This window comes from Camellia sinensis, chromosome 8 (assembly GCF_055761805.1).
Source record: "Camellia sinensis isolate YWXY chromosome 8, ASM5576180v1, whole genome shotgun sequence".
Taxonomy (NCBI): domain Eukaryota; kingdom Viridiplantae; phylum Streptophyta; class Magnoliopsida; order Ericales; family Theaceae; genus Camellia; species Camellia sinensis.
Genome location: NC_138968.1, coordinates 182816044 through 182828563, shown reverse-complemented (window position 1 = coordinate 182828563; position 12520 = coordinate 182816044). Strand labels below are relative to the sequence as shown.

General features: G+C 34.8%; 1 protein-coding gene across 1 annotated transcript; it reads left to right on the top strand.

Moving 5' to 3' along the window:
- The first annotated feature begins 4710 nt into the window (after positions 1-4710).
- Positions 4711-5049, top strand: LOC114262158 (calcium-binding protein KRP1). Its single transcript, XM_028202519.1, has one exon. It carries the CDS (start codon positions 4711-4713, stop codon positions 5047-5049), a length of 339 nt encoding a protein of 112 aa, XP_028058320.1.
- Positions 5050-12520: the final 7471 nt, after the last annotated feature.

Sequence of the window (12520 nt, the reverse complement as noted above, 5' to 3'; positions counted from 1 at the left end):
CGAATCCAAATCCTGAAATTCACAATGAGTGGAGAAAAAATTAGTAACACACCTCTTTTCCTTAGTGAGTTTACTAATTGACAATAAATTACAGTCCAAGTCAGGAACAAGGAGAACAGAGTTGAGAATAAGATTCTTAGACAGCACAACTGAACCTGTACCGGCAACCTTTGATAGTGAACCATCTGCTATTCTGACCGTTAAATTATTTTGACATGAGTTATATGTATCAAAAATCGTTGCATCTCCCGTCATATGATCAGATGCTCCTGAGTCCACAATCCAAGGTTTTTTACGTTTCTTACTAACAGTAAAGGCGTTCAAAGAATTACCTTTGTGAGCCAAGGTTCCGGATCCTATGATGTGGTTGGAAGACGAACCAGATTGTGACTGTAGTAGTTTCTGGAGCATCTCCATTTGCTCCTTGGTGAAAGGGCTTACTTCAGGTTGTGGTGATGGTTCATTTGTACCTACATGATTACCTCGTCCTTCTTTCTCAAGAGGCTGACGTGGTTTCCAATCTACTGGCTTTCCATGAATCTTCCAGCAAGTTTCTCTCGAGTGACCCGGCTTTCTGCAATGATCACACCAAGGCCTACCTCCTTTATTTTTCTGACGGTTGTCGATAGGAGCGAATTGAGTCTTAAGAGCCGAGCTTTCTGCCATATTCAGTTGTTGATGAGATCCCATCATGAGTTTTTTCCGACTTTCTTCGCGACGGACTTCAGAGAATGCCTCTCTAAGGTTAGGGAGCGGTTTTACTCCCATAATTCTTCCTCTGATTTCATCAAGATTTGTGTTCAATCCTAACAAGAATTTAAACACACGCTTCCCTTCGACAATCTTTTTATATAACAGACTATCAGTAACACACTGCCAGTTATGAACCTCAAACGTATCAAGTTGACGCCATAGACGAGTAAGGGTATTGAAATATTCAGTTACCGTAAGATTGTCTTGACGTAAATTGTGGAGGGAGCTTTCAAGCTGGATGATTTCAGATGTGTTTTCCTTGTCTGAAAACGTTTCTTTTGCCATGTCCCAGATCTCTTTGGCAGTATCAAATGACAGAAAATTTTCGCCAATGTCAGTGGTCATAGAGTTGACGAGCCACGACATGACCATATTATTTTCAGCTATCCACCTTTTGTAGGTTGATGCTGTGGTTTCTGGTAGCGCCGAGGCTCCGGTGATGTAGTCATCTTTCTCCTTTCCCCGTATAAACATTAACATGGATTGAGACCATTGTAAATAATTTTGCCCATTCAGTTTATGAGCAGTGATCGGAAGATGAGAGGTTTCCATTTGATGAGAGGATGAAGATGATGAGATGATAATATCAGAAGAAGAGGGGGATGAGTTGATAGTCATTCCGAAAGCTGGACCGTATTTAGTCATGCAATAGAAGGATATATTTGAGTAGAAGAGAAAAATTCGAATATTGACTGAAGAGGCGAAAATGACGAGACAAGATTACACATGCTCTGATACCATGAGAAATATTAATATTGAGAGAGAGAGAGAGTGATTGAAAGACTAAACATAGACTTTTTATTTCAATGACTTAAGCCTTACAATGCTACTCCATTATATAGGAGGTTTATACAATATGATCAGATGGAGGCCACGAGGCCACGAGGCCAAAAACACAAACAAGCAGGCCACGAGGCCACTACATAATTAACTATACATTAATATATATTATATCTATATCAGCATACACTCACCGAAAGCATATGAATTAAATAAAGCAAATGAATTAAATAATCACCGAAAGCAGAAAAGGGCTTGATGCATATGGCATCTGATGTGGCTTGATTTTCAACAACAACTACTATTATAAATGTGTGAGAGAATTGTGTTTATTTTTGTCATTAAATAAAAGAATAGACAATATGTGAGCTTCCTGCTAACTTCCTATATAGCATATGCGGTCATGGAAGTATAGGGTAGCTCCGGTCCGACAACTTGTGTATATATCTCTAATGTTCAGTCTGCATCGGCGGGGCTCAACAAGATCTGTAATGCTTATGAGAATTTCCACTTGTTAGTTTAACCATAATTCCTATCACATTTATCTAACCCACAAGGGCGAGTAGTAAATTTAAAAGTTTTGGATTAATATGGATGTCGTCTCTGAGAGTTAACCCATATTTATGTTTCCGAAATTATAGATATTAATGTTGTGATTAAATTTGGATGTACTTATAATTTTTTATTTATTATATAAGAATAGAATTTTTTTATAAAAGAAACTAGTTAGTTACGTTCGATTATTATTATTTTTATTTTTATTAACGTATATAGATGATCACCGCAGTCACTTTATCCTTTAAATATGTCTTTCATTTTAAGTAATGAACCGTGATATGGTGTTAATTTGTTTAAAAGATTGATGAGTCAATAGGGGAAAGAAAGATGCGTGGCTATGTTGCGTGCACTGTACGCTATGATTGACGAAGGAAAGTGCATTGAAATTTCCTCCTATTTGCATAGTGATTACAACAAAAGTTGAAAGAAAATGCTTCCCAGTGCCATCGCCATCGCCATCGTGTACTATTCTATTTCAATTACGAAGTTAAAAACAAAAACAAAAACAAATTCTGCGAAGCGTGCATGTCCACTTATTTTTGTACTTGACCTTACAAGCTGATATATTATGAGGAAACAACCATACGCATGCAAATAAATAATAAATAATTATTGTATAATTCAATTTATTTTTTATTTTAGAATTACACAAACCGTAACATGTTGGTGGAGATGGGGGAGAGACTTAAACTTTGGCACTTGATTAGCAAATCGACATAAATGCCATCAAATTACAAAGTCTTTAAAACAATTAACTCACTTATACTATATATTAAGTAAAAAGAAATTTTTAACCCCAAGATCTGTGAGAGTTTCAATATCTCAATCTGAATTTTCTAAATTTTTTATTTTTTTTAAAAAAAAACTCAGTATTTATTGATATTGTTAAAATCTCATGATCAGCATTTATTAACTTTTTTTTCAATCCACATGTCTTTCCACATGCCTACATTTATTGATTTGGTCAAAATTCCTTGATCAACATTTAAAATCCCCTCATGCAAATAATTATAGATACAATCTGTATATAGTTACTGCAATACCCTTTTTAACTTCTCCTATATACTATGGTTAATGATAAGATTGTTAAATTATTTTTATAAAAAACTTTAAAAAACATAATTTATATATTAAAAAAAATCTAAAACAAATATAAATATTTATAATTATCCCGAGCATAGCACGGGTGATAGGCTAGTATAGTTTAAGAGAAAAGTTATGGATCATGAAAGAATTATGATCCTTAAATTACTTTGATTAGTGTGTGGAGCTTTATTCTAAGTGTAATCCAAGGGTCACAAATCTTTCATGATTATTTTCATGAAAAGTAAATTTATGATCCTTAGATTACCTTGATTAGTATGTGGGGCTTTATTCTAAGTGTAATTCAAGGGTCATAAACCTTTCATGATTATTTTTATGAAATATTTTTTATGATATCTAACATTACTTATAGTTTAAATGCATGAGATTATCTTTCTATATTCTCTTATTTAGAAACACTCAACATCGTGAATCATTGTCACAAATTCTCGCTTCTCTAAATTTTCACATGATTTAACTTGATAGTCCAATTTTTAAGAGTAATGTTAAGAATTCTAAAAGAATTTATAAAAAATTCGATGCTTATAGGGGTGTAGATTTCACTCATATAATTAAGGCATTCATTGATTATTATGCAATCTTTTTGATAAATCACTATAATAGTTCTATAAAATTTAAAATTAAATCAAATTATGAAATTCTTAGAAACCAATAAAACCGAGCGTATAAAACGAAGTTTGATTTGGTTCAATTTTTTTATTTTTAAAAAAAAAATCAATGTAGTTCGATTTGGTTCGGACCACTTGCCCAATGTGTTTGGTTTGAGTTTTCTGGATTAAGTTTTTTTTAAATTGATTTTTTTGGTTTTTGTGTTTTTTTTTGTTTTTAGTGAATATTTTTTAAATTTTAAACATTTTTTTTTACTTTTTTAGATGTACCTTACTTAGATGTATTTAAAAAGTAAAAAAATTGTGAAAAAATATTTTAAAAAATTAATAAATACATAAAAATACAAAAAATGTACTGAATTCTTGTATTTTTTTATATTTTTGGTATTTAGTGAATTTTTAAAAGATTTTTTTTACAATTTTTTTAGTTTTTAGGTGTATTTATATTATGTGTGTCTTAAAAGTAAAAAAATTGCTTAAAATATTAAAAAAAATTAGTAAAAACAAAAAAATACAAAAAATAAGAAAGTAAAATTTTTTGAAAAGTATTTTTTGAAAAGTGAAAACAAGCAAGGCGGAGGAAGTGCAAAACAAAAGACAGCATACGAGACTAAACAAGCCCCAACGGTAACACGATAATCACGTTGGTGTGTTTTTTGGGTCCGTGATTGTCCCTCATAAACCTGCTTTATTCTACATAATAACACCACCCCAAGTATCCTTGGTTCCCATGCAGCTTCCAGGAAGGTGAACGTGGATAGAACATAGAGAAATGGATGTATGCTACCAATGAAAGTACTGCTCCTCCCTTCTCTTTATATATATCTCTACCTCCGATTGGTTTCAATGGCTATTAAACAACTTTCTCTCTCTCTCTCTCTCTCTCTCTCTCATGTCATTCTCTACAATGGCAATTGCCGATGATCCGTTTCTGTTCGAAGACTACTTTCCATCAATGGTTGAGAGGCTCGGCGCAGAGGGGTTCATGGGGGAGCTATGCAATGGGTTCCTCTTGTTGATGGACGTGGAAAAGGGTCTGATAACGTTCGAGAGCTTGAAGAGAAACACAGTGATACTGGGATTGGAGGACATGAGAGACGACGAGCTCGTGTGCATGTTGACAGAGGGAGACTTGGATGGAGATGGAGCTCTCAGTCAGATGGAGTTTTGCATTCTCATGTTTAGATTGAGTCCTGGGTTAATGGATGGATCCAAGCTTTGGATGGAAGAGATGGGTGTAATCTAAAAATTAAATAATTAATGTAGGGCTAGCTCTATTGTCTGGTTTAGTTTCATGATTTTTAGTATTCCCAAAAATAAAGTATATGTTCTTCATTTGGATTGTAACACGTGATGCAAATTTAATAAACATTTAATAAAGATTGATGTTATAATCTTGGACTGGCATATCTTTCACTTCAACTGCTTTCTTCAATTCATGTGGCTATATATGAATACCCGCATATTATATAGTAATTTCAGATTATCAAATAGTTAATAATGAAATTCAGTTAAATATTGCTAAAAATATAAAAAGGGTAAATTACACTGACCTTCCCTAAGATTTACCTTGATTACAAGGACCTCCTCTTTAGTTTCAAAAATAACACTGTCTTTCCATATTTTTAAAAATAATACACAGATTCCTCCTTCTCATTAAAAGAGCATGAACAACGATAACTTGACAGTCGAATTAACCATAATACCCTTGAACCATATTGTGAAAAGACACAATTGACCCTTAATGTAAAAAACCTCTCTTGTTCATTCTTTTTCCTAGGGTTCATGTAACAACTCTCGTCACTGTTTACTGATTAATCACTGATTACTGCTAAACTAAGACTGATTATGACTAATAATTGAATTGATCGAAATACTGAACTGACTGACTGAAATCCGAAACTGATTGATTGACTATATCTGTTTAAATGCATTTTCTATCTGTTGATTGTTAATTGATCTGTTCGTGTTTTTGTGTTTAAACTGCAAATTGAAGGCCTTATCGGCGGCCAAATCAGAAATTGATTGATGTTTTGAGATCATTGAAATTTATATGATTTTATAGTATATTTAATTAAAAATTGATTTGGTATGATTAAACTAGACTAAATATTGATAATTGCATAGTTTGACTTAATCACCATAATGCCATTGTTAGTGGGTCATGTAGGCTAAACATATTAGAGCCTTTGTACACTTGATCAAAACACTCCCATCAGCTTTTTTTTGTTGCCTACAACCGACCAAGATAGAGAGTGAGAGAGAGTTGAGTTGTTCTTGAGAGTTTGGCTAGAGAACTTGAAGAATTGAAGAGTAAATTGGCAAATTGAACCTATAGGCTTGTCATTGAGGAACCTAGGTATGAATTTCATCCTCTAAATTGTATATTTAAGCTCTATCTAGCATGGATCATGATAGTTTAATGAGCTAAGTCAAGAATTGGTCTTGTAGTGTTGGATTAAAGCTTGTATCATGTATGAATGTGTTTATCCTTGCATTTTGATGTTGATTTCATGGCAATTGGTGCATGCATATTCATAATAGTGTGATAGTCCATGGTTTCATCATGTTTTTGTAAGAGTTAGCTCATTTGAGCTTGTATTTAAAGCTTTGAAATGATTTAAGTTCATGCATGTTTGCATGTTTTTCATATTCTTGAAAATTGGTTTGAAATTGAGTTGTTTGAAACACCCTTGGGCTTTGATTTTACAATTGAGCTTTGGAATCATGTTAAACTATGAGTTTTGAGGAGTTTTCTGGAAAATTAGCCCAAAAGGATTGGTTTTGACGTTTTAAAACTTGGTTTTGAGCTTGAGGTTCAAATCTGGAATTTCTAGAATTTGGACTCACGCTCGAGCGGGGTGACTGGCACTCGAGCGTGGAATTCGTGCTCCCAGCACTTTGCATTGTTTTGATGTCTGCTCGAGCGGGTGTCGAGCGCCCAATCGAGCGTGATTTTCACCTATCCAGCACTTTTGACTGTTTTGCAGAATGCTCGAGCAGGTAATTCTACGCTCGAGCGGAAACCTTTGTCTGCATGTCCGCTCGAGCAGAGTAACCTACACTCGAGCGTGACCCCTGTTTTCTGAAAATTCTGAAAATGCTTTTACAGTGCATTTTTGCATCCTCATCTCATCCTAGGCATTATTAGGCCTAGTTTAAGGCATCTTAATGAGGATATAGATGTAGAACACACCGAGGCAAATTAGGGATTAAGTTATTATCTTTCCCAACTGTGTAGCTTAGTGTGTGTTCAATCTGTAACTGTGTAGGGTTGGCGACTGGGAACGCGCTCTAGCTTTACGGTAGCCCAGAACTCTGTGAGTAACAACTATGTAAAGATATGTTCAAAATGATTATCTTCTGAACAATTGAACTATACTGCTTTCTGAACTGTTACTGTTAATTGAATGAATGTATGTCCTATATTCTGAACTGTATTGTGGCATCCTTAGCAACTACTGTTTACTGTTACTGTTATAGAGATCTCTGTCGGTTCCCTTGTTGGAACCACTACTATTTACTGATTAATGGCCATCATTTACTGTTCGGTCTTTCAAGACCTACTGTTTACTGTACTGTTATGCTAATGGATGTACCACATATGACTATACTGACTGAACGACTGAAATACTGATTTAATGAACTGTTTTCATTACTGTAAGGACATTCATTCTAAATCCCTTTACGCATTATGTTGTTCACTGGGTTTTAGCTCACTGCTTATATATATATATATATATATATATATATATGTAGGTGTACAGGCACCAGACCGTGGTTAAAAGCGTCCAAGTAAGCTCCAGTTTTGTCAAGCCAACCACTGTGCCTCACTGCGAGGTTCCGAGCCTGTCAAACTATGGCTTAGGGGTATTTTAGTTCCCCCTTCTATCTCTGTAACTGTTTTGTTTACTATACTGTACTATTTAATAGCGATTAGGTCCCTAAACTGAATGATTATCTATATGTACATACTGTTTTGTCCGACTGTATATATTTGTATAAAAAGTCTTTTGGCATACAGACTGTCACAGCTCATTGGACATTGTTTATTTACTGTATTGGCTTCCACCAGGCCCCTGTACTCTGTTTTACTGTATTACTGTTAAGCAGGCCTTCGGTAATCTTGGATTACTGGCCGGTTACGGTGCTAAACCCATAGGGGCGAGTTTGGATCGTGACAATTCACGATCAGAAAATCGAAGGAAGGAGAAAAGTAAGCAACGAAGGAATGAAAGAGAAGATGATGGCTTAGGGGTTTTGTCGAAGATCTGCTCCGATTATCTTTCACAGTGCAAAGTGTGAAAGATTTTAATCGGTTTGTTTTGTTATTTACGGCTTCCAAGTAAGTTGTCTAACAAATCTGTTCAATATTAAAATTTCTGAAAAAAAAAATATGCAATATGTGGGTTTAAGGTTTATGAATGAAGGAATTTTTAGAGTTTTGAGAGTTTTGTTAATGTAATTTTGAACTAATTTTTATGGTTTTAGAGTTGTATTTTTTGGTATTTAGGGTTTTTTTTTCTAGTTTTTAATCAAATATTGTAATTTTTTGGATTATTCAACATTATTACTTACTAGATTTGGAGTATAAGAATGCTTGTTAGATTTTATTGAATTATTATTGATTTAGGATTTTTGTTAGATTTTATTCAATGTTGTATTATCTGTTTGATGTTGTGAAAAATTTATATGAAAATTGTAATTTTTTGGATTATTAAACATTATTACTTAATATTGTGAATTATTTATTATTCTCAATTTGTTTATCTGGTTGAAGCATGCTAGCTTTGGAATTAGTTGAATCTTTTTTGCTAAAATTTATTGAATTGGTTCAATTTGTTTATTTGTTCAAATTAAATGACAGAATCATTCAATAATTGGTTGGGGATTTCCAGAAGTAAACCAATTCTGACAATGTTAGAGACCATAAAATGTAAGTTAATGGGCAAGTTTCAAACGGGTATCAAAAAGCATTGCAATGGTAGTCCAATGTCACTTTGAACATTAAAAAGAAACTTGATAAGACCTTGTATGAGTTAAAAAAGTGCAAAGTAGAGTATGCAGGAGAGCATAAGTATGATATTAGGGACAATAAGGGAGTGAGACACATTGTGCATCTAGGTAGGATGAGTAATTCCTGTAGAGAGTGGGAGATCTCTAGGATTCCATGCACACATTCTATGACTGCTATCTCACACAGCAAAATGAATGTAGAACTCTTTGTTCACCCCTATTACTCAAAGCAAAAATATTTGATGGCCAATAGTGGGATTATATATCCAATATCAGACCGCACTATATGGACACTAATAAATAAGAAGCCTTTACAGCCACCACCTCTGAAAAGACTGGTAGGAAGACTAAAGATTTCCAGGAAGATGGGTGCTCATGAGCCTCCAACAGGCGCAAGTTAGGCCAAGAGGTCTTATACTTTGAAATGCAATTGGTGCAAGGAATTTGGGCACAATAAGAGAACATGTCAGAGTGGTCCAATCAGGGGTGGTAGAGGAGGCAACACTACATCTGGCGGAGACATGGGTTCTTCATCTGACAAAGGAGGCAAATTTGTTAGCAGAGGAGGCACTTCATCTGGCAGAGACAGAGGCAGAACTTCATCGAGAAGAGGTATTTCAATTGAGAATACACATGTAAGCATCTTTTGTTTTCTTTGCCTTTGCATTTTTTTTTTTTTTTGGACCAAAGTATTTATGTACTAATTTTGGTTTGCAATTTATGTACTAACTTTGGTTTGCAACTTAGGATATTCCAAGAGGGAGCCCTTTAATGCCTATTCAGTGTGTGACACAGGTCACAAGAACATAAGGTTACTGTAGATAACTTCACTTCAGATTTTAGATTTGTTTTTGTTTTTTTTTTTTTTTTGTTGGTTGTTTCTTGCAGATAACTTCACTACTTAATGATGGTTTTTGGGTACATATATGTGACAATGAACATGTACAGAATATATAGATAGTGCATAGTGTCACACCCCAAATTTTAATTACTTGGACACATTACGAATAGCCTAAAATTTAGGTCCATTTTTTTTTTAAAAAAAAAATAAATATCTATTACCCTTGAGTAACAGAAATATAATAGTACATGTTCTCTCTCTTGATGAATAAAACAATAGTAATAATACATACCAAGCTCCCGCTATGGAGTTACAAATAAATAATTACAAATATCAATGCACAATGAGATTACACATAAGAGATACATGAATTTTTTAATCCTTCAACCAATCAATCCAAATTCTCTTCCTATAAAAAAAAAATAAAACAACAAGGGGTAAGCACAATTGCCCAATAGAAATCTCATAGTTCTAAAACAATAACCATCCTATAGATAGAAATGATCATGCATGCATAGTGATACCATATACTACAGTGACATTTTGTAATTTCAAAATATCATACGTAGAGTATCTTTTTCTCAAAATTTATTTGAACATTTAAGAAAAACCTTTAACCATAAAAAACTATCCCTTTTCATCAGAAAACCATAAATCCTTTTTGGAAACAAATATGTTTAAGGAGCCACATCATTATATATTTATTAACTCATTCCAAAATATTCCTCATTTAATTTCCATCTCAACATTCCTCTTTTATGTCCATTCTTCCGTTTTACTAATTACATTTATTATAATATCACAACCTCAAGTTCAAGTTCCCTTAACACTCTAAAACATCCCACATATGTGCTATTCCCACCAATCTATTCATATTTGCTGTAACTTCTTAATCTAGAAATCCAAATCTCCTTTATATACAATAATTGTTATCCTACACTCAACTCTTACTTGTCTAACAACTACATCACATCTACATTTGCATTATCAATTATAATTCAATATATCACAACTATGTCATATCCACATGTGTGTTATCAATCATAATTCAACATATTACAAGGATAATAAACTCTTTTAATTCAATTTCTTCAAATAATTTCTATATGCATTCCCTTTCCATGCCAAATTACACATCAATTGTAATTTCATAAGTTCATCTCAATTCACACATATTATTATCGACTCAACACATTCCACATTTTGTCAACTTGATACGGTGGGACAGTGGGCACCCAATCCATAACACTTTCCATCTTTTGCCGGCTATTATACGGCGAGAAGTGAACTCTCAAAAACCATTTTCTTCCAAAAACCACATTTTTTCAAAAAAACCCTTTTCAACTTTTTAAAGCCATCCTCCACATTTGCCAGCTATTATACGACAGGACGTGGGCACCCAAAACAATTTTGAAAACCATCCGTTTTTCTAGTTTTGCTGGCTATTATATGGCAAGACTATGTAGACACCCAAAAATTATTTTTCCACTTTTGCCGGCTATTATACGGCAGAACTGTGTGGACACCCAAAATATTTTTCCCACATTCGTTCAGCGATAAGCCTAGACAGGGCAATTGGGTACCTTAAATTCAAAACAACCCTCACATTTACCGGCTATTATATGTATGGTGATGTGGTTTTGGAAATACTCTCTGGATCCCGGGGGACACTCGTGATCCTCTGCTATTAACCTGAAAAAGAACGAACACTCCGGTCGGGGGAGCCATTATTAGCACTCCGATGGATAAGTCAGTGTATACTCTCTTGATTGCTTGTATCTTAAGTTAAGCATACTAATTCTCACATACCTCTCTCTGAATGATGTTCTTCTACTTATATCTTTTTCTTTCTTGGGCTTCGGGACTGGGCTCACCTTCAATTCGTCGTATAACTATTTGCTCGACTCCTTTTGCTGCGCATCGCTCTTCATTCGGCCTTTTACTCAACTGGTTATTTGGCCAAATAAGATACTTCTAGATTTACATGTATAAGATGGGACAGAATGCGATATACGAATTTTGACTCTCTTGGTCCGACTATTCGGCTCCTTTACGTGTCCCAATATTCGGCCCCCACAATTGTCCTCCAAACACTCCACTAACGACAATTAGCTGGTGTGTTTGGTTTCGAACTCGAAAAGTCAGAGCCGAAATTCGACGGCTAGCCTCATTTCAAAGTGAATGTCAGAGCACATGCCTTTTGGTTATCATTTCAATTTCCCGTCCCTTCGTACACTTCTATTTATTGTGATTTAAAATTTCAACGTTCCTTCAAATACATACACATTTTTAGGTGCTTGAAGTCGTTGGACTGCCTTCCGACTTACCTCTGCAACTTCCTTTTATCCTTCACTGTCCTCTTCATCTCTTGTGAGTTCTCTTCCTCTCTGCTTTGAATCCCTTTTCCTGGTTTGTTTTTGGTTTAGCATACTCCTATAGGCTGAAGAGAATGGCAAAACATTTGAAAGACCTCCTCTCCGCGGATCGAATTTCTGGCTTTCGACGCCATTTTTTCATCCCTGGTGACGTTCGTCTGTCACTCATGACAGACGGCACCCTCGATATGAAAAAGGATGATCAAAGCACAATTGTCTTCCTTCTCCTATCAATCGCAGAGGGTGGAGTCCGTTTCCCTCTTCACCCATTCCTTAGGACTGTCCTTCGCCATTGGGGTCTAATCCCTTCCCAACCCAATGTCAACTTTTTTAGAATCGTAATGAGGATTATAGAGTTAAACCATCACTTTAGGATTAACCTCGGCATACCTACTATTCGGCATTGTTATGCCTCGGCCAAGTCTTCTAGCCGGCATGGGCACTATTTCCTCAGGGCAAAGGACACCGACCATCAATTAGTGACC